The sequence below is a fragment of the Opisthocomus hoazin genome, chromosome 25, assembly GCF_030867145.1.
Source record: "Opisthocomus hoazin isolate bOpiHoa1 chromosome 25, bOpiHoa1.hap1, whole genome shotgun sequence".
NCBI lineage: Eukaryota > Metazoa > Chordata > Aves > Opisthocomiformes > Opisthocomidae > Opisthocomus > Opisthocomus hoazin.
In genome coordinates, this window is record NC_134438.1 from 6,645,310 (window position 1) to 6,669,798 (window position 24,489).

The window sequence follows — 24,489 nt, forward strand, 5'->3', positions numbered from 1 at the left end:
CGGGTTGGAGGGGGACCTTTGCCGGGGACATCGGGGCAGGGATGCTGTGGCACAGCCTGGCCTCAAAATGCCACCGAGTCGGTGGCTTGCAGCAGCTGATGGCTTCAGGTCCTCCCTTGCCATCCTGCAAAGCTGCCCAGGTTGCGGTTATTCCCTCCTGCCTGCTGCTGCGAGCCCAGAGGGATGGGGCAGGAGGGGATGGGATGGGGATGGGGGGTCGCCATGAGTGATGCGCTCCCGAGCAGGGAGCGTTGATGTCCCCGTTCTGCTGCTGTGCATCCCAAAGCTGGGCCTGACCCTGCTGCTGGGCCGGGGTCTGCCCTTGCGCGCGCTCTCTGGCCTCCCACACACCTCTCACATGTCTCTGCTTTTGGGATGGGGGGGGGTCTCTTCTCAGTACGACTATCTGGGCGACAGACGGCCCGTCCCTGCGGGAATGTATCCGTACCACTACCCGGCATCGCCCACCGTCCACGACAAAATGGTACGTACGCTGCTGGCGTGGAGGGGGTGAGCCCCGGCTTTGAGCACCCCGGGGAGGTGGGCAGCTCAGGGGCTCCTTGCTTGGATGGCTGAGGAAGAACCGCTCCGCTCCGGGGGAAGCTTTGTGGGTCGGAGCTGGGCTGCTCTGGGGCAGGTTGGGTCCTTTTAGTGGTGTCTCGGGTCCCTCCCGGCTGCGCCCAAAGGAAACCCTCATGGAAATGCCCCCAGTTCCTGCCCTGCAGCCCCCACATTGTGGGGGCAGGGGGACACCCTTAGCCCCCCCGTATGCCCTGCAATGCTGGGCTGAGCTTGTCACCCCCAGGGTGGTCCCCGGCTGGGGCCGGCATGCACCCGGCACCTCTCCCTCTCTTGCTTTCTCACTTCTGGCTGCAGCCGCTGCTTTTTCCTGCGTTGTGTTTCCCCTCAGAGCGCTGAGGGGTTGGAGCTGGTGGGGTGAGACCGGGAGGTCCCCTCGCAGAGCATGGTCCCCAAACCGCGGGGCAGGACCGGCCGTTGGAGGAGGGAGAAGCACGAGTTCCCATTAGCTGCCCATGCTGCCATCCATCCTCGCTAGCCGGAGCCGCAGGGAAAGGGCCGTGCCTCTTCCGAGGCTCCGAGAGCCGGGCGGGGGAGCCGGGAGGAGAGCGGGGCTCCCGCAGGGCACGTCCTCGGCAGCAGCTCTCCCGGCCCCGCGCCAGGGACGTGCCTCGCTTCCCTGGCCGAGAGGGCTTCGCATCACCGTAGCCTTCACCCTAACTGCTTTGCTTCTTCTTTTATATGTTTTGTGTGTTCGTTTCTTGCCGCGTGCCTGCTGGCTCCTGGTAGGATGAACTTTTAGACCTTCAGTTGCAAAGAAACCTAGAGTATTTGGACCAGCAGGTAGGCAGAGCTGGCTGCAAACCTCATGCTGCTTACGTCCCCGTGTGCCCCGTCCCCAGCAGCGTCCCCTTCCCTCCCAGTGCAGCATCTCTTCCCCTAACATCCATCCATCACCCTTCTTGGCATTAAAGCAGCACGAGTTGTCTTTGGTTTGCTTCTCCCATCCTTCCCATCTGTAGGGTCACTCATTGCTTGGCAGAAAAACTCCCCCGACAATGCCTTCTATGTGGTGTGCTGTAGCTGGTGGGGGGTCCTGGAGGGAGCCGGGGCAGGTTCCCACATCCCTGGGGCCTTGGGGAGCTGCTCCTGGGGTGCAGGAGAGGCAGCTGGCTCTGAACCCCTCCCCGTGTCGGTCTGTGCTGCGTGGCCGTGCTGGACACCGTGTCCCCAAAGCCAGCAGTGCCTCAGCACCGCTGTGAGCTGGGCTGCTGCAGGGTCCAGAGGCTGGTGCCCCCCATATGGGGGGCAGCCGGGTGAGTCGTGGGGAGCCGGACGGGTGCGAGGTGGTTTTGGTGATGTGCTGACCCTGTTCCTCCTCGAAGATGAGAGGCTTGATGCAGGGCCAGGGTGAGGCACCCGCTGGGACTGATACCAAAGCAGCAGCTCCCTGGTCTTTGCATGGCAGGGGGTGTTTGGAGGAAAGCTGTGAGCCGACTTCATCCCAGGAGCTGGGTGGGGGCCATCTGGCTGGGAGAGACCCCCGGGACTGGTGGGTTGAAACCCGCAGGCACCAGCTGAAGTCAAAGCCAGGGACGGGAGCTGTCGGCCAGCGCTGCAGCCCAGGCGAAAAGCCAGGCTTGCACGAAGGGAGCTGCTCCAGGGACAATCTCATTAGTCTGCAAATCTCCGTCGGCGCAGTAATCGCCAAGATCTGTGTCTGCCTTGGAGCAGAGCCAAGGACAGGCAGGAGCGCTCGCCGCAATAAAAGCTCTCTGGGTTATTTCACGGCCGTCGGCAGCAATGCTCGCTCTCCGAGGCTCTTTAAAACACTCCCTGAAAAGGCTCTGCGTCTCCTCCTCCTCTCCTGCTGACCTCTGGAGAGACTAATTTGGAGTGACGCTGCCGCGTGTCTCTTTTCAAACACCTTGCTGGCTGCTTTATTTTCTCTCTCCTCATTTGTCCGATCGCAGGGACGGCTCCCTCGGCTGCGCCCCACCTTGCCGACCTGCCCCCCATTGGGGTTTGGTCCCTGGTTTGTGCTTAAACCGCTGTCACCCCTTGGGTCTCGAGGTCCGTGGGGCACGAGGGGCTTCCCTCGCGTCGTCTGCTCTGCGCTGCTGCAGGCAAAGGCAGCAGTGATGCTCCGGGGCTTCTGATCTGAGCAGCTCCACCGCGCCGTACCGAGGGACCCCGCGCTGGGGTCTGTCCCGCTGCCCTGGACAGAGCGGGGTCGAGTGCGGGACGGCTCGGAGCAGCTCAGGGCAGCGCTGCCGGCGGCTGCAGCTCCGGGGATACACTGGGATGCCAGACACCGTCGCGTCCTTGCCCTGCCTGGCAGCAAGGCCACAATGTGCCGTCTCCACCGGAGCACCCTGTTCCCACCCGGCTCTGCTGCTCGAGGCTGCCGGAATGGAGAGGGGGACACTGCTGTCCCCAACCTCAGGCTTCGGTCACCTTCCCCTGTGCTCGGAGTTCATCTGCGCCTTGAGTGGGGCCGTCCCAGCCCTGGCTGTGCCGCGAGGGCAGTGCGAGGAGTGGGGTCCGTCTGTCTGTCTGCTGGGACCACACTGTGCGTTGCAGCCGTGGGCGTCTCTGTGCGAGCTTGTGTCTGTCTGTGCAGTTTGCTGCCGCCCAGGTCGGAGCTGGCGTGGTTTTATCTGTGTTTTCCCCTCAACAAAGTTTTCAGGCCATGCAACCAGCCCAGGATGCTCTTGACTGCACAAAATGGAGCAGCAGGAGCCCGGGGCAGCTGTGCCCACATGGCTTGAGCCCCTGGGACATCTCTCGGAGGTGGCATCTTGCAGCCCAATGCCCTGAGGGCCCCTGGACTGATCAGCCCCGCTGCTCCGACGGCACCCGAGCACCGCAGCGTGCGAGCGCATCTCCGCTGACCTCTGAACTTTCCTTCCCTGTCTGCCGCAGATGAGCGAGAGCGAAACCCTGATCAGTATGGTGAACAGGATGGTGGAGACCTCCTCCCCTAGGGCTCAGCTCTACATGCAAGTAAGCCTCCGGCCGCGGGCCGTGCATGGCAGCCACGCCAGCCGCCCCGCGCTCCATCCCTGAGGTCACCTCCTGCCATCTCCACTCATGCAGGCTCCACCATCCATGCGGCTCCAGCACGTCACGCTCTCGGGGACTTGCTAGTCCATCACCGGCTTTGCTAATCCATCCATGAACCATTAAAACCCAGTAAATCCTTGTGCTGAGAGCACAAGGTAGGCACGCAGCGGTCTTGAACTCTCATCCTCGTCTGGGCTGGACGCGGGTGCTTTGCTCACCCTCTGTTTGCCTTTGAGGGCAGGAATCCAGCCTGAGGCTCTTAAACCAAACAGTAACTCCTGGAATAGGGAGAGGAAACAGCCTTCTACTCCCTGAGACTCTGGCTTGTTCTGTTCCCCGACCCGGAGAGGGCTGCAAAAGCATTGGGATGTCCCTGCTGACACTGGGCTGCAGCTCTGAGCACGGGCAGGTCCTATCACCCAGGACCGTGTCTCTGGGTCGCTGCGACCCGCAGCCCATCGTGCTGCCAGCCCCGGGCGGGGGGCTCGTGGAGCCCTGCCCCGCTGCCCCGGGCATCTCCTGGCTGTGGGAGCACGCTGGGCCTTTCCAACACGGGGAAGGTGCCTGTTTCCATCTGCCGTGCGTGGGGAGCAGGGACATGCTGGAGGGCACAGCTGGAGCTGCTGAGGTGCTCCCTGCCCGGAGGCAGCAGCATCCCCATCCGGCAGGCTCTGCCTCCAGCCGGGCCGGGCATTTCCCAGGTTCAGGTCGATTTGCATTGTCCTATGGTTTTAAATGGCTCTAAAGCAGAGTCTTGCTTTCTAGCAATAATGATGCTCTTCATCCTATCTTATGCCTTTCATCTCGAAGTCTTGGAGGCATTTAATTGGTGAGGTCCCATTAGTAATTTAGATTTCCAGGAAAGGAAAATGACTCACAGAGAAGCCGGATGGTAAACAAGCCCTGATGCAGCTGCTGATTTATAGGTGTTTCCACTCTGCTGAGTGGGATTACAGCTTAATCTCTCTGCCTTTGTTTCCCTGCCCGTGAAATGGTGGCAGTTGTACACTCGGTGGTTAATGATTCATGAGGCATCTCTTTAACTCGGCTCTTGGCGTCCTGCGGAGAGGTTGTGTCTGCCCAATTCCAGCGGCTCACCCAGCCGATGGGCACCAGGGCTGGGAACGGGGAGGGAGGTTGTGCCTTCATCCCAGCCACCAGGCAGGGCCAGGGCGAGAGCTCCCGCTCCGACATCCCGCACTGCCTGCAGCTCCCGCTGCCTCCCGACCGCTGCCGGTGCCTGCCTGGCCATGCCAGCTGCCGGGTGCACCCGCTGCCTCTGGAGACTCGGCTCTCACCTCTCTTTCCCCACTCATGGGGATGGGGGAGAAGGGCTGGGGGCTGTCTCACCTTCCCCAGGGGTCCCAGAGCCGGGCTGACCCCACGCTGTCCTTGCAGGTGACCCCCTTCCCGGAGGCCTACAGGGAGACACTGCATGCCTACAAGATAAGCGAGCAAGACACCGATGTAAGAGCAAACGTCCGTCCTGCGCGTTCCGCCTCTGCCCCGTGCTGTTGTCCCTGTCCCCCGCAGCAGGTCTGCTGTCCCCATAGAGAGGGGAACCTCTGCTTGGTCTTGCCCCATGTCCAGATTTGGCCAGTGTCACCTTGGCTGGGGCTGAAGTCCCTGCAATGAGAGCAGTGGGCTGGAAACCCTCCTCAGAGCCACACGTCCCGTCAAACCGACGCCACGGGCCATGTCCCAGCTGCATCTTGTCTCTCCTGGGGGACTTGGCTCTGGCTGAGCACATTTGCATGGGTGCACCCCGCACACCCCGTTTCTGCGCTCTCATCCTCTCCTTTTCTCTTTCCCTCCCGGGGACAGAAGCTGCTGGGGAAGCTCTGTGAGCAGAACAAGGTGCTGCGGGAGCAGGAGAGGCTGGTGCAGCAGCTCCGAGCAGAGAAGGTACGTGGTGTGTGGCTCGAGTGGCTGTCCGGGGATGAACCTGGCTGCAAGGCGATGGCTGTGCCTAGGCAGCACCTTCGTGGCGAGGAAGCGACATGTCCTGCTCTCTTGGGGACAACTCAGCGGGGACACTTCTGAGCTGGAGGAGATGCCCTGGCCATACCACAGTCCTGGGACTCTCTGTGTGTTAATGGCCTGTTGAGGAGAGGGACTGCAGCTCCTGCACCAGTCAGACCCTCACAGCTTCATCTCCCTCCTGTCCCCCCCAGGAGAGCCTGGAGAGTGCCCTAATGGGGACGCACCAGGAGCTGGAGATGTTCGGGAGCCAGCCCGCCTACCCAGAGAAGCTGCTGCACAAGAAGGAGTCGCTCCAGAACCAGCTCATCAACATCCGCGTGGAGCTGTCGCAGGCCAGCACGGTAACGGGCTCTGCGGTCCCTGGCTGTGGGGCTCTCCCCACCCGCCATGAGCCCTTTTCTCCCTTCCTGTAAAAAAAAAAAACAACAAGGAAAATCCCCTGGGTTGGCTGGGGACCCAGACAAGTCAAAGTCCTTTGCTGGGGACAAAGCGAATTAACCCTCGTGGTGCCGAGCTGGCACACGTGCCCAGAGCCATCTCAGCTCCTGCTTCCGTCTCCGGCTGCCCCGCGGTGCTGTGCCCGGTGTGCCAGCACTGGGACCCCCCACGGGCACAGCCTGGCTGGGCACAGCAGAGCTGGTCCCCGCCGACTGCTGGCCCCTCCACGGCTTGGGGTGGGTTGGTTGGGTGCAGCGTCCTCGTGCTTTCCTGGGTTCTCAGGGCTGCTGGCAGCTGGGGCAGAAAGCAGCCAAAGACCCCCTTAACCCCCCACATCTTTCCCCCCCAGGCCTTGGCGAACAGCACTGCTGAGTACGAGAGCCTGGAGAGCGAGGTGTCCGCCCTGCACGACGACCTCTGGGAGCAGCTGAACCTGGACATCCAGGTGAGCCGGCCCCTGGGGTCCCCCTCCCAGCCCTAGCATCCCCATGTCATCCCCAGTGTCCCCCTCCCAGACCCGGCATCCCCCCACCAGCCCCGTGGAGGTGGAAGTTCCCTGGTTCCTTCCAAGGAGCCAGTTTGCAAGTGGCTGCTCCATGCTCAGCTCTCCGTGTCCTGCTTTGGCCACCAGCAAGGGCACAGGGAACCGTGGGCAGCTGGGTGCCATCGAGGGGCTGCAGCCCAGTGGTCCCCATGCTGCTGGGGCTCTGTCAGCTCCCCCCACCCCACGGCAGGTGGCCAGGGGAGCGGAACGATGGCTCCTGGCAGGAGACGTGTGGTGGGCTTGAAGGCTCAGCCGCCCCCGGTCCCACAGCTTGGCTCGGGGCTGGGGTGCAGCGGGGCTGGCAGCGACGGGAGCCACTCTGACCGCCGCCTTTCTGCCCACCAGAACGAAATGCTCAACCGGCAGATCCAGAAGGAGATCTGGCGGATCCAGGATGTGATGGAGGGGCTGAGGAAGAACAACCCGTCCCGTGGCACGGACACTGCCAAGCACAGAGGTGAGCAGGGTCTGTGCCTGCCCTTACGCAGCACAAGCCCCAGCGTGCTGTGGCTTGGGACGTCCCCGGTGCCTGGGCTGCCACGGGGCAGACGGCAGCACCTGGCTGGTGGAGGGAGGACCTGGTTCACGCACTGATTTCTGCTCTTCTCCGCAGTGGCCATCGGCCCCTCGGGGACGTACAGCTCCAACAGCCCTGCCAGCCCCCTGAGCTCGGCCAGCCTCACCAGCCCCCTCAGCCCCTTCTCCCTCGTCTCCGGCTCCCAGGGCTCGCCCACCAAGCCCGGACCCGGCGAGGTGAGTGTGCCGGGGCGTCCCTAGGGAGCCCTTTGCCACCGTTGGGTCCCCAGCCTGGCTCCTGGGGCACGGGTGGGCACCAGGCACAGAGCTCAGCTGGGTTTCCTCGTGGCTCTGCCTGGGGACACCGTTTTGGCCACGTGCATGGGCTGTGGTGTCCTGCGGTGACATTTGGGTCCGTGGTCCCTTGCAGGGGCTACAGCTGGGCTTTGCAACCTTTGGGCTCCTGCCTCAAGCAGCCCTGAAGGCTGAGACCTGCTCAGCTCCAGCCTTTGTCTTCAGGACCAGCTCCTGCTGCCACCGTGGTCCCCTCTTGCTTACCCTGGCTCGGGGTCCAGCAGTACTGGTCTCACCTTCATCCATGCGAAGTTTAGGGTGCGATTTGGGGACTTGAGAACTCCGGCCCCACTGCCCCGAGGATGTGCAGCGGTGAGATGGGAAGCACTGTCGCTCTCTGCATGGGGACATGGAGACCACGGGGCCCCGGGAGCAGCGGCCAGCTGCTCTCCCTCCTCCTTTCCTTGGCTTGATGCTTCCACTGTGTGTTGTCTGGATCTTTTTCTAACTCTCTCTTCCTTCCCGGCTCTCAGTGTCTCTGCTCTCATGCCTCATGCTCCTCTCCACCCCAGGAACCAGGCCCGCCTCGACCTCCCCTCCCCAAGTCCTACGTACCCCTGGAGTCTCCTCCGACCGTTCCTCCGCTCCCTGGCGAGAGTCGCCTCTGGCCGTACCCCACCTCCCCTTCCTGGCAGCAAGGCGCCGAGGCGAAGAGGGGACAGGTACCGAAACCTCTCCAGAGCAGCCCTGCAGCAGCGGCCACGTCCCCGTCCTCCCCGAGGCATCATCAGGACGAGACGGGCGATGGGGCTGCTGACCCTCTACCCTGGGGACAGCATGGAGGTGGCACTTGGCTAGGGGACAGCAGCATGTGGCTGGTCCCTGTCATCTCCAAGGGCAGCAATGGGCAATGTCCACCCACCTGGCAGCCTTGCTGTGGCCCTCCTGTCCCTGCCAGGTCACAGAATCACAGAATGTTTAGGGTTGGAAGGGACCTCTGTGGGTCACCCAGTCCAACCCCCTGCCCAAGCAGGGTCACCCAGAGCAGGCTGCACAGCACCACGTCCAGGCAGAGCTTGAATATCTCCAGAGAAGGAGACTCCACAACCTCCCTGGGCAGCCTGGGCCAGGGCTCTGTCACCCTCAGAGGGAAGAAGTTCTTCCTCATCTTCAGCTGGAGCTTCCTCTGCTTCAGTTTGTGCCCGTTGCCCCTTGTCCTGTCGCTGGGCACCACTGGAAAGAGTCTGGCCCCGTCCTCCTGACCCCCACCCTGCAGATATTTAGAGGCATTTCTAAGGTCCCCTCTCAACCTTCTCTTCTCCAGGCTGAACAAGCCCAGCTCCCTCAGCCTCTCCTCATAGGAGAGATGCTCCAGGCCCCTCATCATCCTCGTAGCCCACATTCATGGCCCACTGCTCTCGCTCAGGACAGGGACTGGCTCCTCCTGGGCAGCCCCCGAAGCGGCAGCAGCCCCCCCGTATCAGCCTCTCTGCTTTCCTCTGCCCTCGCCTCTCGCTGTCCTTCCCCGGCGCCGCTCCCCGCCGTGTAGCACTGGCAAGCTCTGCTGATGGGGGTGATCCCCCCTCCCAACTACTGCCCACCCAGGGCAACCCCAGATTTGGGATTCCTGGTAATGCCTTGGCCGTGCTCCCGCCGGGAGAAGGGGCCAGGTTGGGACACCAGGAGACAGAAGTGTCCCTGCGGCGGGGGGGTCCGGGTGCCTGCACGCAGGGGCTGGCACTGGCAAACGGCGGCCGTGCTGAGCTGGGAAGGGTCACGGACCCCGCTGCGAGCGCAAGCAGCGTCTCCGGCAGCCGTGCAGTCGTGGCTGCCTGCTGGTCCACGGGGTGTGAGGGCTGTCAGGGTGCCCGTTGAGAGGGGCATGCCGGGCTGCGTGGCTGCTTGCCGTACGTACCCCTCCGTCACACCAGGCTGTGGCCCAGGAGGGAAGGACCCTGAAAATGGCCCCTTGCTCGCTCTCTGCCGCTGACTTCTGCCCCCGTGGGACCCCATCCCCTCCTTCGGGCATGAGATCTTGCTGGAGTCCGGCGCAGAGCCAGGGTGTCCCCATCCTGGGGCTTGCGGGTGTCACTGCCGAGATGCGGTGGGCTCGACACCCCTGCAGGAAGCCTTTCCCAGGCAGGAGCCTGTCCTGTGGGGATGGTGATCAGTGCCCAGCCCCGGCGGGCTGGGACGTAGCAGGGGTGAGAGCTGCAGAGCCCTGCCAGCCCCTCTCCCCACACGTTTGGCGTGTGCTGGTGCTGCCTGGCTGGTGTCTGTGTGTCCGTCCGCTCCCGGGAGCGTGTCTGCGGGCTGTCTGTCACCCCGTGTCTGCGGAGAGCAGCAGGTCGATCCCCAGGCAGAGCATGGCCCCCGGGCAGGACAGGGTCTCACCGGGGACCTGCTTTCCCCCGCAGTCCAAGCTGAGCTTTGAGCAGAGCAAGAAGGAGGTGCAGCGAGCGGCTCCCCCCGGACCCCCGGCCGAGGGGCTCCTGCAGAGCCGTCAGGAGCTGGAGGCGGAGAAGCAAGCGGCTCTCAACAAGGGTACGGCACCAGGACAGCACAGCGGGTCCTGCCCCAGCGGGCTCCTCGTGCCCACTGGGAGCAGCCGGCGTCTTGCTGGGACCCTGCCCTTGGTCCCTGGCTGGGGGTTCAGCATGGGGTTTTGGTTTGCTTCGCAGTGGGCATCGTCCCCCCCAGGACCAAGTCTCCGGCGGAGGAGGAGGTGGTGCCCGCAGCCGGCGTGCCAAGGAGGAATGGCGGCGGCATGGCCAACGGGCTCAGCTCCCGGGTAGGGCTTGTGTCGAGGGGCCGGGGTGACAGGGCTGGGCTAGCAGATTGGGGGACTGTGTTGTTGGGTGGAGGGGAGCCCATCGCTGCATGGCTCCACATCTCAGCATCCAGCTCCTTAGGACCCCCCTCAGCGCCTTACTCCTGCCCCAGGAGTGGGCTGAGCAGCCCCATTGCAGAGGGCTGCGGCGCTGGGCGGGGTGGGGGCTGCGGCGCTGGGCGGGGTGGGGGCTGCAGCGCTGGGCGGACAGGGCTGGACCCTGCTGCGGGCAAGGTGCCTGACCATGGGGCCGGGCTTTCCCCAGGAGAGACCGAAGAGCGCCGTGTTCGCCACCGAGACGAAGGTGAAGATGAGCGTGGAGGAGCAGATCGACCGCATGAAACGCCACCAGAGCGGCTCGATGAAGGAGAAGCGGCGCAGCCTGCAGCTCCCCAGCAGCCAGCAGCCCGACACCCCCGGCACGAAGGCACCCACCTCCTACAAGGTGGTGAGTCCCTGCGTCGGCCATGGGGCTGGGGCAAACCGGCCTTTGCTTTGCAGGGTGCCTGAGGTCCCTGATGGAGCAGAGGGGACGATGAGGGGTGGGGAAGAGGACAGCGTGCCAGCCCAAGGGGGCTCAGCGGGGCTGGGGTCCCTCGCAGGTGCGTCGGCACCGCAGTGTCCATGAGGTGGACATCTCTGACCTGGAAGCAGCGCTGCGTTCCGATGATCCTGGCAAGGTCTACGAGACACCCCAGGAGGAGATCGCCCGGCTGCGCAAGACGGAGCTGGAGCCGCAGCACTACGACGTGGACATCAACAAGGAGGTGAGGACGGGCTGGCCCGGGGGAGCTGGCAGCCTGGGCATGGGGCATCCCACCCTCTGCACCCTGCGCCAGGGGGTTAATCATCAGCGGCGCTGAGTCTAATTGGAGGCCGGTAACTAGTGGTGTCCCCCTGGGGTCAGTACTCGGCCCAGTCTTGTTCAGCTTCTTCATCAATGACCTGGATGAAGAGTTAGAGTGTACCCTCAGCAAGTTTGCTGATGATACAAAACTGGGAGGAGTGGTAGATACATCAGAAGGCTGTGCTGCCGTTCAGCAAGACCTGGACAGGCTGGAGAGTTGGGCAGAGAGGAACCTGATGAGGTTCAACCAGTGCAAGGGCAGGGTCCTGCACCTGGGGAGGAACAACCCCAGGCACCAGTACAGGCTGGGGCAGAGCTGCTGGAGAGCAGCTCTGGGGAGAGGGACCTGGGTGTCCTGGTGGACAACAGGTTGACCATGAGCCAGCAGCGTGCCCTGGTTGCCAAGAAGGTGAGTGGTCTCCTGGGGTGCATCAAGAGGAGTGTGGCCAGCAGGTCGAGGGAGGTTCTCCTCCTCCTCTGCTCTGCCCTGGTGAGGCCCCATCTGCAGTGCTGTGTCCAGTTCTGGGCTCCGCAGTTCAAGAAAGATGAAGAGCTACTGGAGAGAGTCCAGCGGAGGGCTACGAGGATGATGAGGGGACTGGAGCATCTCTCCTACGAGGAGAGGCTGAGGGAGCTGGGCTTGTTCAGCCTGGAGAAGAGAAGGCTGCGAGGGGACCTTAGAAATGCCCATAAATATCTGCAGGGTGGGGGTCAGGAGGATGGGGCCAGACTCTTTCCAGTGGTGCCCAGCGACAGGACAAGGGGCAACGCGCACAAACTGAAGCAGAGGAAGCTCCAGCTGAAGATGAGGAAGAACTTCTTCCCTCTGAGGGTGACGGAGCCCTGGCCCAGGCTGCCCAGGGAGGCTGTGGAGTCTCCTTCTCTGGAGATATTCCAGCCCCGCCTGGCCGCGGTGCTGTGCAGCCTGCTCTGGGTGACCCTGCTTGGGCAGGGGGTTGGGCTGGGTGACCCACAGAGGTCCCTGCCAGCCCCGAACATTCTGCGATTCTGTGAATCCATCCACCTGTGTTGAGGATCCTGGAGCCACTGGCTCTGCCCGGCCAGGGGCTGTCTTTGCCCAGGCGGGTGCTGGGGGCTGGGAGTGAGTGGGGAAGGTGGGTGCTGGCATGGGGATGGGTCCCCGGTGCTGGCGCTCGGCTCAGCCCTTGCCGCTGTGCCCAGCTCTCCACGCCGGACAAAGTCCTCATCCCTGAGCGGTACGTGGAACTGGAGCCCGACACGCCACTCAGCCCCGAGGAGATGAAGGAGAAGCAGAAGAAGGTGGAAAGGATCAAGACCCTCATTGCCAAATCCAGGTGAGGCTGCTGTGCCCATGTCGGCCAGCCTGGGGTGCACCCCACCACCCACCTGCACCCCATCCCCGTCCCACTGAGGCCAGACATGGGTGCTGATGCCCGGTGCTCTGCGCAGCCTGCAGAACGTCATCCCCCTGGGCGAGGGGGAGGTGGACACCCCCCAGGACCCCGAGACCCAGCTGCAGGAGCAGGAGAAGAGGATAGAGATCTCGTGTGCTCTGGCTGCCGAGGCCTCTCGCCGGGGCCGCATGCTCTCGGGTAAGGCATGGGGCGGGCACGGAGGGTGGGAGCCTGCCAGCCCTGCGGGGTTGGGGACCGCAGGTAGTGTCACACGCCGGGCGGGCAGGAGCGGCGAGGGCAGGACAGGCTGGATGCAGGACGGGCTGATGGGCTGGGCAGGCAGCAGGAACGAGGGGCCGATGCGGGCAGGAGAGCGGGCTGCATCGCTCCTGGAGCAGAGAATCCCTGCGCAGTGGGAGAGCCGGCCCGGTGATGCCCGCGGTGCCTTCCCCTGCGACAGCGCTGAGCATCGCCGGACAGAGCGGCCGCTTCACCCGGGCGCCGGTTGCAGCACCTCGCACACGTCAGTAGGCTTGGTGGCGGTGGGTTGACGGTTGGGCTTGATGATCTTAGAGGTTTTTTCTCCAACCTTAATGATTCTGTGATTGGAAGCGTTGGCCAGGCTGCAGGACGGGAGCGCTGGCCGTGCGGCGCGGTGGCACGCCGAGCCTTGTCCATGAGGAGCCCGTGGGGAGCTCACGTGTGCGTGCTGCGGCCGGGCACCGCTGTGGCTTGCTTGTCCTGACCGCGCTTGCTTCCCCGCTGCCTTCCTCTCCCTCTGCTCCCCTCCGCTAACCTCTCGCTGGGTCGCCTCCTTCCCCTCGCCGCTGCCGGCAGCTGGTGTTCTTCACGCCCTTCTCCCATTTCTTGTTTCCAGCTCAATGCGCTACCCCAAGCCCTCCCACCTCCCCAGCCTCCCCGACTCCACCGACCAACCCCCTCTCGTCTGAACCATCCCGGGTCGCCGACAACAGCCATTTTATGCGTGTCTGAGCCATGAAGTAAGCACCTCTTCTCTCGTACTTCATCCCATCCTCTCTCCATCCCGGGGGGCCGGGTGGGGGGGTGCCTCCTCTGCACCCGGTGTCTGTCCATCGCTGCTTGCTCCAGCTAACGTCTCCCGAGCCACGTCAGCCCCGTCTCCTCCCATGGACCAAGCGCAAGTGTCCTCCACGGCGAAGCCCCCCTGGGCTGAGTCAGCCAGGGACCCCAGTGTGGGCAGGGGCGCTCGGCAGGCTGCTGTGGGCAGGGGACCCACGCACAGAGCGAAAGCAGGGGGTCTCGAGGCCAGGCTCTGGGGGACATCTGCCATGGCACCTCCACAGTGGTGGCTGCAAACTGGGGGGACGCAGTGTCCCCCTGCTCGGTTGGCGGTTCCCCCAGGCTGCTGAGGTCACGGAGCCAAATCTGCACTGGGTGTTCCTCTGAGGAGGGCAGGAGGGGGCTGTGGGGTGGGCAGAGGGGCTTCCCCACCGCTGGCCACCGCACACATAGCTCAGCCTGGCTCTCCTCTCCCTCCAGCTCAAGCCCTGGCTGCTGCCGGTGCCATCAAGTTCCACGGGGCCACGTTTTAGCACCCCGACATGACACCGAACCTCTCGCCATCGTTTTCGGTTCACCCGGACCCCCTTCCCTCCCACCGACGGTGAGACCACCCGGCACAGCCGAGAGGGACGTGCATCGCCGGCAGCGCCAGCCGCTCTGCCCCAGCCCGGAGGAGACATGGGGGGTGCCGGGAAGTTGTCGGCTGGAGCGTGGTCCCCAAGATGCCCCCGCGCTGCCAGCTGGCATGGGGACAGGTCGACGGTGTCCTGGGTGTCAGGCTTGCGTGGACAGCGGGCAGGGGTATCTGCAGCGGCTGTCTCCCTGCCGGGGCAGCCCTGGGGGAGCGTAGGACTCCCCGGGCCCCATGTGCTGATGCGTTGGTCTCCCAAAGGTCCGAGAAGGGGCTCTTCTGGGTGGAGACTGGCCAGTCCCCACCATGGATGGTGCTTCCACCTTATGCTGGACTTGGATGCTCCATCTCTGCTCCTCGGGCGCCTCTTCCCCTCCCTTTGCCCTGAACCTGCTTTTAGCATCCATCTGGCTGGGGGTAGCTGCCAGTAGAGCCTGGCCTGACCCATTGCTCCTCATGCTGGTGGCTCAGCAGGAGGAAGAAGGAGCTGTGTCAGGGACAGGACGGATGGAGATGGGACCGGGGGGAGGACACGGAGGTGCCCAGGGGAGCGATGTGCTCAGGATCGAGGTGATACGAGGGCTGCCCGGGGCACCGGCACGCCGCTGGCACGGAGCAGGAGGTCTGGGCAGGGATGGGGATGTTGCACGGGAGCAGAGGAGAAGTGTGGGAAGCTGGGGCGCGAGGTGGGACAGCAAAGCTGCGGGCTTGGCAGGGATCCCTCTGCGGTGGATGGGGACAGCGACAGTGAAGGGGCTTGGGGCCAGGCGGTAGCAGCAGGGCTCGTCCTGGGCACGGGGAGTGGCACCACGGCTGCCCCCCGTCCCGCCGTCACCGCTGTCTCAGCCCCTCTGAAAATCTGGCACCACATCCAGCCCCAAGACCTTGCCGTTGCACTCCAGCCCCTTCGATTTGTTTGGTTTTCCTGTAGCAAGGTTACTCTTTTCTTTAACTTTCTGCAGGGAGGGAAAAAAATGCTGGTTCTGACTGGAAAAGTGGAATCCCACGTGAGGTTGTGAGGTCGGCAGGGCTGCCCCGGCCGGGCTGGGGTGGGCGAGGGGGATGGAGTGAGGAGCTGGGTACCACCCATCCTGCAGCTCTTTTCCTGCTACCCTGACGCTGATGCCCACCAGGACCCCTGCCCCGCACCCCCCCCACCCCCCGTGTCCCCCTTGCCCCCGCGCACCCCGTCTTAGCAATACTGGTAGGATCCCAGGAGCCCCAAGTCCCGCTCCGCTGCCGAGCCTCCCGCAGCCCTCTTAGCTCATAAAGCTGGCCCTTTATTTTGCTATTACATGCCTTAATATATGTTTTATGGAAATTATACATTTATAATATATATCTATATTTGTTTTTCTCTTCTTTTCTGGGAGGTACTGTTTTGTGCTAATCTCTCTCTCCGCAGGGTTGTTGGCACCAGCCCTGCCAACGAGTTACAAAAGCAAATTCTTTGCCGATTTATCAGAGAAAAAATAAAAAAAAAAAGAAAAAAAAACCTATTTAAAAAATATATATATTTTTTCTGCTTTTATTAAAAGCAAATTTATTTAAAATAAAATATAAAGAGACTGTAAGTTTTAAGAGATGACGCTTTTATTTCCCTGTCCCTGAGCGCAGCGGCGTGGTGGCCAGGCGAGCTCCCCAGCCCATGTAACCGGGGCAGACCCCGCTTACACCGGCTGCAGGGACGTGCTGGGGACGTGCTGGGGACCACGGTGCACGGCTGTGGCCCACGCAGAGGGAGCCGAGGGGACGTGCAGACCCCAGGCAGCAATTCCTCCCATCTCTGGGGACCGGAGGGGACACGGAGCATCCCGGTGCCCCTGCCCCGGTGTGCCCGGAGCCGCGGCGAGCTCCTTCCCCGAGCTGTGAGCGCAGCCCTGTGCACCGGGACCTGAAGGCTGCCCTTTGTGGAACCCCGTGGTCATTATTCTGGTAGTTTTTTTTTTAAAAGAAAACAAAACTTAATTCTTAATTTTATTTTGGTTATTTTTCATAACACTTCATATACCAGTGACTTGTAACTGAGAAAGGATTTGCATCGGGAGGAAATCTATTTATGCACTGGGGAGGGTGGGAAGGGAGGCATTTGTTTTCTGGGTTTTTTTGCTAGTGTTAGAGAAATAAAAGTATCTAAGAAACAGCGACGTGTCGGTGTCTTTTGTCTAGAGGTGACCTCAGGAAACCATTTTAATATTCGACCAAGGAGGCAGAGGACGAATGGCTACAGCATCTCAACCCCTCAGGAAGGGTCTCGCCTTGCCCGTAGCTCGTTCCAGGGCTGGTGGCACCTTCTCCTCCCTCTCCCTGTTTTGGGGGGTCGTTTCCCCCATGGAGTTTATTTGAGATGTGTCTGCTCGATAGCCAGCCCTCATGGAGGAATAAAAAAACCACATTTGTACCTGTCAAGTTTGTATAAAGTCGAGGAATATAAGTGGTTTGTGAATGTGTGGAGCTGGTCCCTGCGGGCTTTCCTGAGGGACGTGGGTGTGAAGGTCCCCGTGGGGTGGCTCGGGGGTGACACAAGCCCTGCAGGGACCCTGTGTCGGCCACAGGCAGCGGGTCTGGCCAAGCCATCAGCCCTGCACTGGGCAGCAGACCCCAGGGACAGGGGCTTGCATGGGGCTGGGGCACAGCAGGGGCCAAGGCTCCCCTCTCCCATGGGGCAGCCTGGCTGCGAGCTGGGACCGTCCCTGCCCAGTGACGATGCTGTGCCGGTGACCTGGGGGTTCACGGTGCCCCGGGTACCACCCGGACAGCCCGAGGGACACCACAGCCGCACTCATCCCCCTGGTTTGGGGATCCCTTCCCAGGGAGGACACACAGGCTGGGGCAGGGAGGGCAGAACCTGGCAGAGACCACAGCCACCAGCCCCCGTATGTCACCCTGCAGCCATGCCTGGCCACTGCGTCCCCCCCGAAGGAGGTGCTTGGACTAGATGATCCACAGAGGTCCCTTCCAACCCCTACCATTCTGTGATTCTGTGATTCTGTGATTCTGTTAATGATTTGCAGGATGACGTGGGGACTAAAGGCCTTTCCAAGGGTCACTGCCGGGGAGGCGCGTGGAAGGGCGGCCGCCCTCGCCCAGCCCCGTCGCCGGCAAGATGGTGTCTCTGACCGACTCCCAGCGTAAGCGGGCGTGGGGTGGGGTGGCCGCGTCCCGGTGGCGATGCCCATCCCCGCGGGGACCAGGACACACCGTGGGGATGATCCATGGTGCCAAGCCGGCGCTGGAGGCTGCTGGCTGGGGATGCCGGGGCAGGGAGAGGGTGCAATGGCAAACCCCATCCCGGTGCTGGGCTGGGAGCTGGGGACCAGGCAGGGCTGCGTGTGGCGACCAGCACTGCAGGTCTGCACTGGGATCAGCAGCCAGGGAGATGCCTGGCTCGTCTGGAGAGCATCACCTGCACCAACAACCTTCGTGCAACTGTTTAGAAAAGAGCTGGAGATGACCTCCCTGTTTATTTTTTCTTTCTGGTTTATTCTTTATCGGGCAGCGGGGGGTGGTTCTAGAGCGACTAACAGCCTCCCCAGGGCTTGGGCAAGTGGAAAGGCTGCTTCCAAGCTTTGGTGAGAAATCCAAAGCACATTTCTGGGAGGGAATGGGCCAGGGAGGTGTTAAGGATCGCGAACACAGCCCAAGGTGAGACCTGAGCTGTGTGCCCGAGCCCCCGTCTCAGTCCTCCTCCCATCCTCCGCAGGGATCGGCGTGGGACTGGTTGGCTTCGGCCTCTTCTTCATCTTGTTTGGGATGCTCTTGTACTTCGACTCGGTGCTTCTGGCCTTTGGGAACGTGAGTACAGCGGGGCCGGGGCTCCCTACAGCAGGCACTGGTGCCCAGGTTGGAGCAAAGGGTCTGTCTGAGCAGGGCTTCTCTGACCTGCTCCCCTTCATCCTCTCAGATACTCTTCCTCTCTGGCTTGGTCTTCATCATTGGCTTCAAAAGGACCTTCAACTTCTTCTTCCAGCGGCCAAAGCTGAAGGGCACCAGCTTCTTCCTCGGGGGGATCGTCGTCGTCCTCATGCGGTGGCCCCTCCTGGGCATGCTGCTGGAGGCTTATGGCTTCTTCACCCTCTTCAGGTCTGTCCCTCAGCACCCAACTCCCCGACGTGGCATGGGTGCCCCAGGCTGGAGAGCAGGAGCTGGGCGAGCCTCGTGCCCTGCAGACCCGGGCAGAGCCCCCAGTGCTCCCATCCTGGCAAAATCCTGGCACGGAGCTTAACAGAGACTTTTGTTTCAACGCAGGAGTTTTTTCCCAGTGGCTTTCGGGTTTTTGGGCTCTCTGGCAAACATCCCTGTGCTGAGCAAGGTGAGTAGGGTGCTGGGCACAGTTCTCCCAGACAGGGTTTGCAGTCCTTGGGTGATACCAATCCCGATTGCCATGGTTGGGACCGGACAGGGAAGGTCACCACTGTCTCTCCACATCCTCCCAAGGATGCACTGGAGGATTTTACTGCTAATCAGGATCTGTCCCTGTTACAGCTCTTGCAGAAGATGGGAGACAGCAGCTCCGTGGTGTGACCTGCGAGACAGGCTGAATTGCAGGAGATGGGACGGCGCAGGCGAGCCCTGGGTCCGGCTCTCCCGCAGTGAGCTGTTGCCTCTCTCGGCCTTGGGACCCTCGGTGCCAGCTGGAGCCACCCCCGCTGTGGGGACGGAGCTCCTGAGAGCAGCTCCTGAGCAGGGCTCCGGGGCCCAAACGCTGTGCCAGACAGGCTGCTGGAATTACTAGCGTTATTTTATTCTTTTTGTTTCCCTCTGTTGAAAGATTTAATTAAAAATTGTGTCTGAGACCAAACTCAGACTGGGCTCTTTTGCTGTGGCTCAGGGCTTGCTCCAGCTCTGGCTTCTCTTAGTGTCACCAAGAGGCATCACGGCAATGGTTGGAGATGGCACAGGGACCTTCCCATGGCACAGCTAGAAGATGACATGGGGGTCTTCCCATGGCCATGGTTAGAGCTGACATGGTGACGTTCCCACGGCCATGGTTGGAGCTGGCATGGTGACGTTCCCATGGCCAAGTTTGGAGGTGGCACGGGGACCTTCTGGTGGCCTTGTCCCCGGCTGCCCTGGCCACGAGCCCTGGCCAGTGCGGGCAGCCCTGGCTCGCAGGCAGCGGCCATGGCACTGCCTTCCCACGCGTCCCGCAGGATGTGGGCTGCGGAGACCAGAGCCCGGGGAGCCGCGGGAGAGGGCAGGGGAGGTTAGGAAAACACCCATTAAACCACATTAACATTTCATGACCTGATCGGAGGAGAGTAAATTATCCTGTTCAAATTCAGTGACCATGAAAAAACAAATGACAACTGGGGTTATTAATTAATTGAGAGATGCTGGGTTGGGAGGGGGGTCTGGAGCAAATCCACAGCGTTACAGTACTGGTATCTCTGAGCGTTACGGGCCAGGACTCACATTTCCCATAGACCTGCTTCCTGCAGGATGCGGTGGGGAGGGAGCAGAGCTGGACCCGCTGGCTGCTGCCTGGCAGGGTGGAGATGATGGGAGCTACGGCTGTGGTGGGCACCAGGACAGCTCTGCCAGGGGTTGAGCCAGGGGACCATCTCCAGCACCCCATGCCCACCCCAATGCCATGCATGGATGCTGGGGGAAGCCGGCTGCCTATCCGTGACCTGGACCTCTGCACAGCCCCAGCAAACCTTCTGGGAGGGCAATGGGAAGCTGCTGCTTTCCAGCCTGTTTCTGCTGGGACAGAAAGTGGCTGTTTTGGCTGGCTGCTGGGACCCCATCACTTTGCATCGCCCACCATGTCCCCTCCGTGTCCCATCTGCAGCTGATTCGGCCTCAAGAGCCGTTCAGGCCCAGGTACATCAGGCGTTTTCAAACCATGCTCGAGGCAGGACCTGCGCTGCTGGATGCTCTGGAGGACGAGCATCCCCCAGTGCGAGGGGCGGCCACTCACTGGGAGACCTTCATGGCAGGCGGGAATCTGAGGACAGTGCAGAGCTCTCCTAACTTGACATCAGAAAATTTTAAAGGCAATATTCTGCTGGGCTGCAGAAAGTTCTCTCTCCAGGAGCGCAGCCAGCACTGCTGGAGAACTGGTTGGATAACTCAGCGGGTCTGTGCCATCAGAGACACAAGCTAAATGGACGCGAGCCAGGTTTCTATGAGGACTTGGGAAGCTGGGTGCAAGCAGGAGTTTAATTAAACCAAGACAATCACATCAAAGCCGGTCCCTGTGCAGATACCCTCCTTCACTTGCAAGAATTAATTAATGAGTTTGAGTTAAACCTGTTCCCTCTTGATTGAAGCGCAGCCTGACTGAGCTGGTGGCAGTGCCTGCTGGCGCTTAGCAGGGACTGCGCTGGTGCCCGGGTTTGCAGTGGGTTTGCACCAGATGAGAGCAGAGCTGGGAGCTGCCCTGAGAGCTCAGCTGATGTGGGGTAACTCATTCGGGCACTCAGACCCCACCCCCAGCAGCAGGTGACAGAGGATGAGCTCCCCAGTGGGTATAAATCAGGGCAGACCCCCCCCCCCCCCCCCCCAGGGTTACAAAGCAGAATTACTCAGCCCTGGGGGGAGCTGGCTGAGGGGAAGCTGCTGGTTTTGATGGGGAGCCTTTACCCTGAGTGCAGACTGCAATGTGAGGTTATCAAGGGTGGGGGGGAAGAGCTAGCAACTTCCTAGCAAGAGCTCGGCTGTGGGCAGGAGGAAGGTAGGAGTGGGTTCAGTCCTGCTGGTGTCAGGGCCAGCTTGTATGGTAAGCGGGGGGGGATTTGGAGCAGGGCGAGAGCTGGGCAGCTGCTTGTGGAGGAGGAATGGGAGAGGACGCGTGGGCTTGGACATCACACAGGTAAGCGAGGGCTGCAGCCTCCTGAGCTGCAATCCCTGTCTTTTTTCATCACAGCTGAAAACTTGGGCTGTTGAGCAACTTTTTTCTGGTCAAGCCTCATCTTCAGGGCTTCACCAGAAGAAAGAGGAGTGGCCCTAGAGACAGCACATGCAGGGTGATGTGATTCCCCCCCTGTTTAACACCCCCATCCCAACAGCGGCAAGGGTGGATGAGTGGGGGTGTCCCCCCATCACTTCTTGATGCTGGGAAGCTCAGGCTTGGATGGAGCATCGTCCCTGGGTGACATAGGAAAGCTTCCCATCACGCTGCCGAGAGACCCGGGGAACGGCTGCGAGCTGCCCCTGGGATGGAGCAGGCAGCAGCGAGCCAGAGCCGGCGCTGCTCTCCCCAGCCAGCGCTTCCGAAACTTCTTGTGGCAAAATGTTTTTGTTTTCCCTCTGGTTCCGTAAATTGTGATTTCAGCGTGCCCTGCCAGAGCAGTTCTGGTTTGAAGCAAACACTTTGGGTAAAGCCCTGGCTCTGCTGACGTCAATGGGCGAATTCCCCTGGTGTTGGTGCCATCCAGAGCCTCCTCGGGGTCCTTCCCAAAAGTTGTTTTTGTGCTCGAGGTTTTCGGTCATACAGAACAAGGATCCTCACAAGCCTTGTGTGATTTTACCAGCCACAAAATCACAAACTAGGAAAGTAAGATGTGTGGGAAGGGCAGAAATGCTTCTACCTTGTTTTACTGTTTTAAAAGATCCCTCAAGAAACAAGATTATTCAGTTAAACTTCCTAATGACTCTATTTAGAGAGGGAAGTACATAATCTTTCAGATTTTATTTTAAGAAATGGCTTGTTCAGCCCAGCACTAGAGAAGAACACATTTATCTCGCATGAAAGCATTTGTTCCTCTCTGGAAAGCATTTTGCTTGAATTCACTCTTAGCTCAATCGTTTGACTCCTTGAAAGCAGACAGGGAAATAACTTAAGAACATTCCCCTGCTATCTCCAGATGAGCCGCTCTTTACAGGATGAGTAATTGTACGAAACCCCAGCCCTCTGCAGCAGGTTTCCCCCGGCAGCGTGCGAATCGAGGAGGGAGGCTGCAGCCTTGCCTGATGGCCTCCTGCCTTCAGTCACTGCACATCCAGGTTAAGCGATGCTGGGGTTGGAACTGCCTGGTGCTTTGAGGCTGCGTGGGAAGAGCTAAGCATCCTCCCTGCAGGTCTGGGTCTCCTGAAGGGCTGGGAATAAAATCAGTGTGGTCCCAGGGCTGGCTGATGTCCCTGTGGATGTCCATCCTGTGCTGCCCTGCAGAGCCTGGCCCTCACCATGGCTCCTGCTCCAGCCCTTCGAGCCAGAGGAGCGATGCTCCTTCCCTCTCCCCTGGTACCTATAACCCCGTGCAAAAATGCACCCTTTGCATGTTATTTAAAGCCCTACATCAGGTCTTTCTGTTGCTGCTCCCATGCACCAGCTCCTCATCCCTGCTTGCTGATGGAGGAGGTGAGTGGGAAATGCATTGTGGGGTTTTTCCTTGGCTGGGGGAAGGTGTCCTGCACCGAGCGGCATCCTCGAGCCCTGGAGCTGCCAGTGAGGCAGATCAGCCTCAGGGTTAGCGCTGGCCACTGCAAGGCAACAGCTCTCAGTTCTCTGATGGCCTTGGGGAAGTTGTTTTTGCCTGTTTATGCCTTGGTTTCCCTTCAAAAGACCCGTGGTGCCAAACCCTTGGAAAGGAAGGGCTGGTGCTGCCTTTTCCCTGGTACCCGCAGCCCTTCGCCCTTCCCAGCTGCATCCCAGTCTGGCTGCCCCACGAGAGAGGAATCCATCCGTCCCTCCCAGGAGAAAGCCATGTCCAGAACATCCAATGCTCCTCGGGGCTTCTGTGGCCGTGCCTGCCCTTGGCCCTGGGGCAAAGCAGAGTTGGAAACACCGGAGCCCCACGGCCCCGCATCCTGGGACCACCTTCCCCCAGCGCCTTTCCTTTGAAGTCACACTGCGGTCCCGGCCTCTCCTTTGGGGGAATGGGGATCAGCAAAGCAGGCAGAGCCCATGGGATGCCCGGGAAGAGGATTTATGTCTGGTGGCTCCCTGCCAGGCTCAGTCTTCCATCACTGCAGCTCCTGGGCTGGGCTGCTGCCTCCTGACCTCTGCACCTTGCTGCAACCTGCGCCAGGGCACGAGGCTCCCCCGAGTGACGCAGCACCAGGGCTTGGCGTGGGAAAAGACGTCAGGGCTGAGGGGAGAGGGGCTGCGACCCGCAGGGCAGAGCCTCGGTGCCCACCGAGGTCAGCTTTCCCCTGGCTCCAAGCACCGCAGCCAAAATCCCCCAGGGAAGGAGCGTTCAAGCCCTGATTTTGGAGGGGAGTTCTCTGTAGCTTGTGGGGTGTCCTCCTCACCCCTCCTCCCTGCACCGATGTCCCATGGGCAAGGGTGCCAGCAGTGCCCTAAACAAATCCCACCCACAGCAGGAGCGTGCCGGCGCGGTTGCGTAGCTGGGGGTTTCGAGGCAGGGGCAAGTGTGTCGTCAGGTTTCTTCCAAGAACATTTTTATTGCCTTGGCGGTCATTTCCCACCAAGGTTCTCTGAGGTCAAGCGCTGGGCTGGGAACTGCAGGGCCTGATCCGGCACCCACCCCCCCTGGGCTGGGTGCTGCTGGGGAAACGCAGCCGCGTGTGAGCTGGGGACCAGTGATGCACCTTGTGTGAAGGAGTCCTCTGCAGCCCCCACCCGGGGTTTTGAGCCACTCGGCTCCCTGTGTGTGTCTCCCTGGGAACATCTCCCTGCCAAAACGCAGGGCAGGGCTGGGCGCAGTAGCTCGGGCACCCAGAGCCGTGCTGGGCTCCCCTGCATCCTGCTCGTACCGGGCAGAGAACAGACCGCTGCTCCCAGCACGGTGCGCCTGGCCGGGCTGCGGGTGCTTGTACCTTGATCCGCTGTCATACGCAACAACTGCGATGAGTTTAGCTGTTCTCTGTATTAAGGCTCTGTTCCCTCACTGGTTTAACAGAGCTGGGGGAGCTTTTCCCCCTCGCTGTGCCCGGAACAGCCCCATGAGGACCTTGGGTCTGGTGGGTTTGCAGTTGGTGTCTGCGTGGCCAAGGGGGCTGTGACCAAGCGCCCTTTGCTGTTCCCCTCCCTGGGCCCTTGAGGAAAACCCCCATTCCTCTGCAGCATGGAGCTCGGGGACATCTCCTTAGCCAGCCTGCCATCTAGACCTGAGCCACCACCACTGTCTCGGCATCACCCACCAGCTCTGCTGACTGACACCAGCAGGCATTTGGCCCATGCCCTGCACACACCGTGTTAGCAATAGCTGGGTGCTGACATGTAGCGATGCTACGAACCGCAGGGAGCGTGGGTTCACAGCTCCACTTGCCAGCCACCCTTCTTGGCTGTGCCCACCGGGCTCGGGGGTCTCCTGGCCGTGCCACCCTCCGCAGGGGCCGTCACGGTCAGCACCCAGCTACCTGCCCGCAGTGCTGCCCGCGGGATCCCCAGCCCTCCCCCGGCCAGCAGCGGGGAGGAGAAACCCCCAGGGATGCAGAAACCCAGGCTATAAAAGCATCCTCCCCTCCGGGAGGCACCGAGGCTGCTGGCGA

At 61.6% G+C, this 24,489-nt stretch overlaps 2 protein-coding genes across 9 annotated transcripts in view; both read left to right on the plus strand.

Moving 5' to 3' along the window:
- PLEKHA6 (pleckstrin homology domain containing A6) overlaps window positions 1–16,156 on the plus strand; it is a 49,930-nt gene extending 33,774 nt beyond the window's left edge. For 5 of the 8 annotated variants that reach the window (XM_075443285.1, XM_075443286.1, XM_075443280.1 and 2 more), the window contains 18 exons: window positions 398–484; window positions 1,309–1,362; window positions 3,445–3,525; window positions 4,984–5,052; window positions 5,410–5,490; window positions 5,760–5,909; window positions 6,356–6,451; window positions 6,896–7,007; window positions 7,164–7,303; window positions 7,933–8,082; window positions 9,778–9,904; window positions 10,042–10,151; window positions 10,456–10,638; window positions 10,793–10,957; window positions 12,220–12,353; window positions 12,469–12,611; window positions 13,291–13,414; window positions 13,935–16,156. In XM_075443285.1, coding sequence (XP_075299400.1) covers window positions 398–484; window positions 1,309–1,362; window positions 3,445–3,525; window positions 4,984–5,052; window positions 5,410–5,490; window positions 5,760–5,909; window positions 6,356–6,451; window positions 6,896–7,007; window positions 7,164–7,303; window positions 7,933–8,082; window positions 9,778–9,904; window positions 10,042–10,151; window positions 10,456–10,638; window positions 10,793–10,957; window positions 12,220–12,353; window positions 12,469–12,611; window positions 13,291–13,406 — 1,998 coding nt within the window. In that variant the 3' untranslated portion in view covers window positions 13,407–13,414; window positions 13,935–16,156. The remainder of the gene's footprint in view (window positions 1–397; window positions 485–1,308; window positions 1,363–3,444; window positions 3,526–4,983; window positions 5,053–5,409; window positions 5,491–5,759; window positions 5,910–6,355; window positions 6,452–6,895; window positions 7,008–7,163; window positions 7,304–7,932; window positions 8,083–9,777; window positions 9,905–10,041; window positions 10,152–10,455; window positions 10,639–10,792; window positions 10,958–12,219; window positions 12,354–12,468; window positions 12,612–13,290; window positions 13,415–13,934) is intronic. The other 3 variants (XM_075443281.1, XM_075443279.1, XM_075443283.1) reach the window with 3 other exon arrangements.
- A 981-nt stretch (window positions 16,157–17,137) lies between these two features.
- GOLT1A (golgi transport 1A) lies at window positions 17,138–18,889 on the plus strand. Its single transcript, XM_075443007.1, has 5 exons — window positions 17,138–17,219; window positions 17,792–17,883; window positions 17,993–18,171; window positions 18,337–18,400; window positions 18,574–18,889. Exons 1-5 carry the CDS (start codon window positions 17,195–17,197, stop codon window positions 18,610–18,612), a joined length of 399 nt encoding a protein of 132 aa, XP_075299122.1. The 5' UTR covers window positions 17,138–17,194; the 3' UTR covers window positions 18,613–18,889.
- The last annotated feature ends 5,600 nt before the right edge of the window (window positions 18,890–24,489 follow it).

Bases quoted from the DNA above. Each gene is read 5' to 3' on its own strand.
- GOLT1A (XM_075443007.1), top strand. From the start codon at position 17,195: ATGGTGTCTCTGACCGACTCCCAGC. The intron at 17,220-17,791 runs GTAAGCGGGCGT...CATCCTCCGCAG, and splicing joins GTCTCTGACCGACTCCCAGC to GGATCGGCGTGGGACTGGTT. The intron at 18,401-18,573 runs GTGAGTAGGGTG...TCCCTGTTACAG, and splicing joins ACATCCCTGTGCTGAGCAAG to CTCTTGCAGAAGATGGGAGA.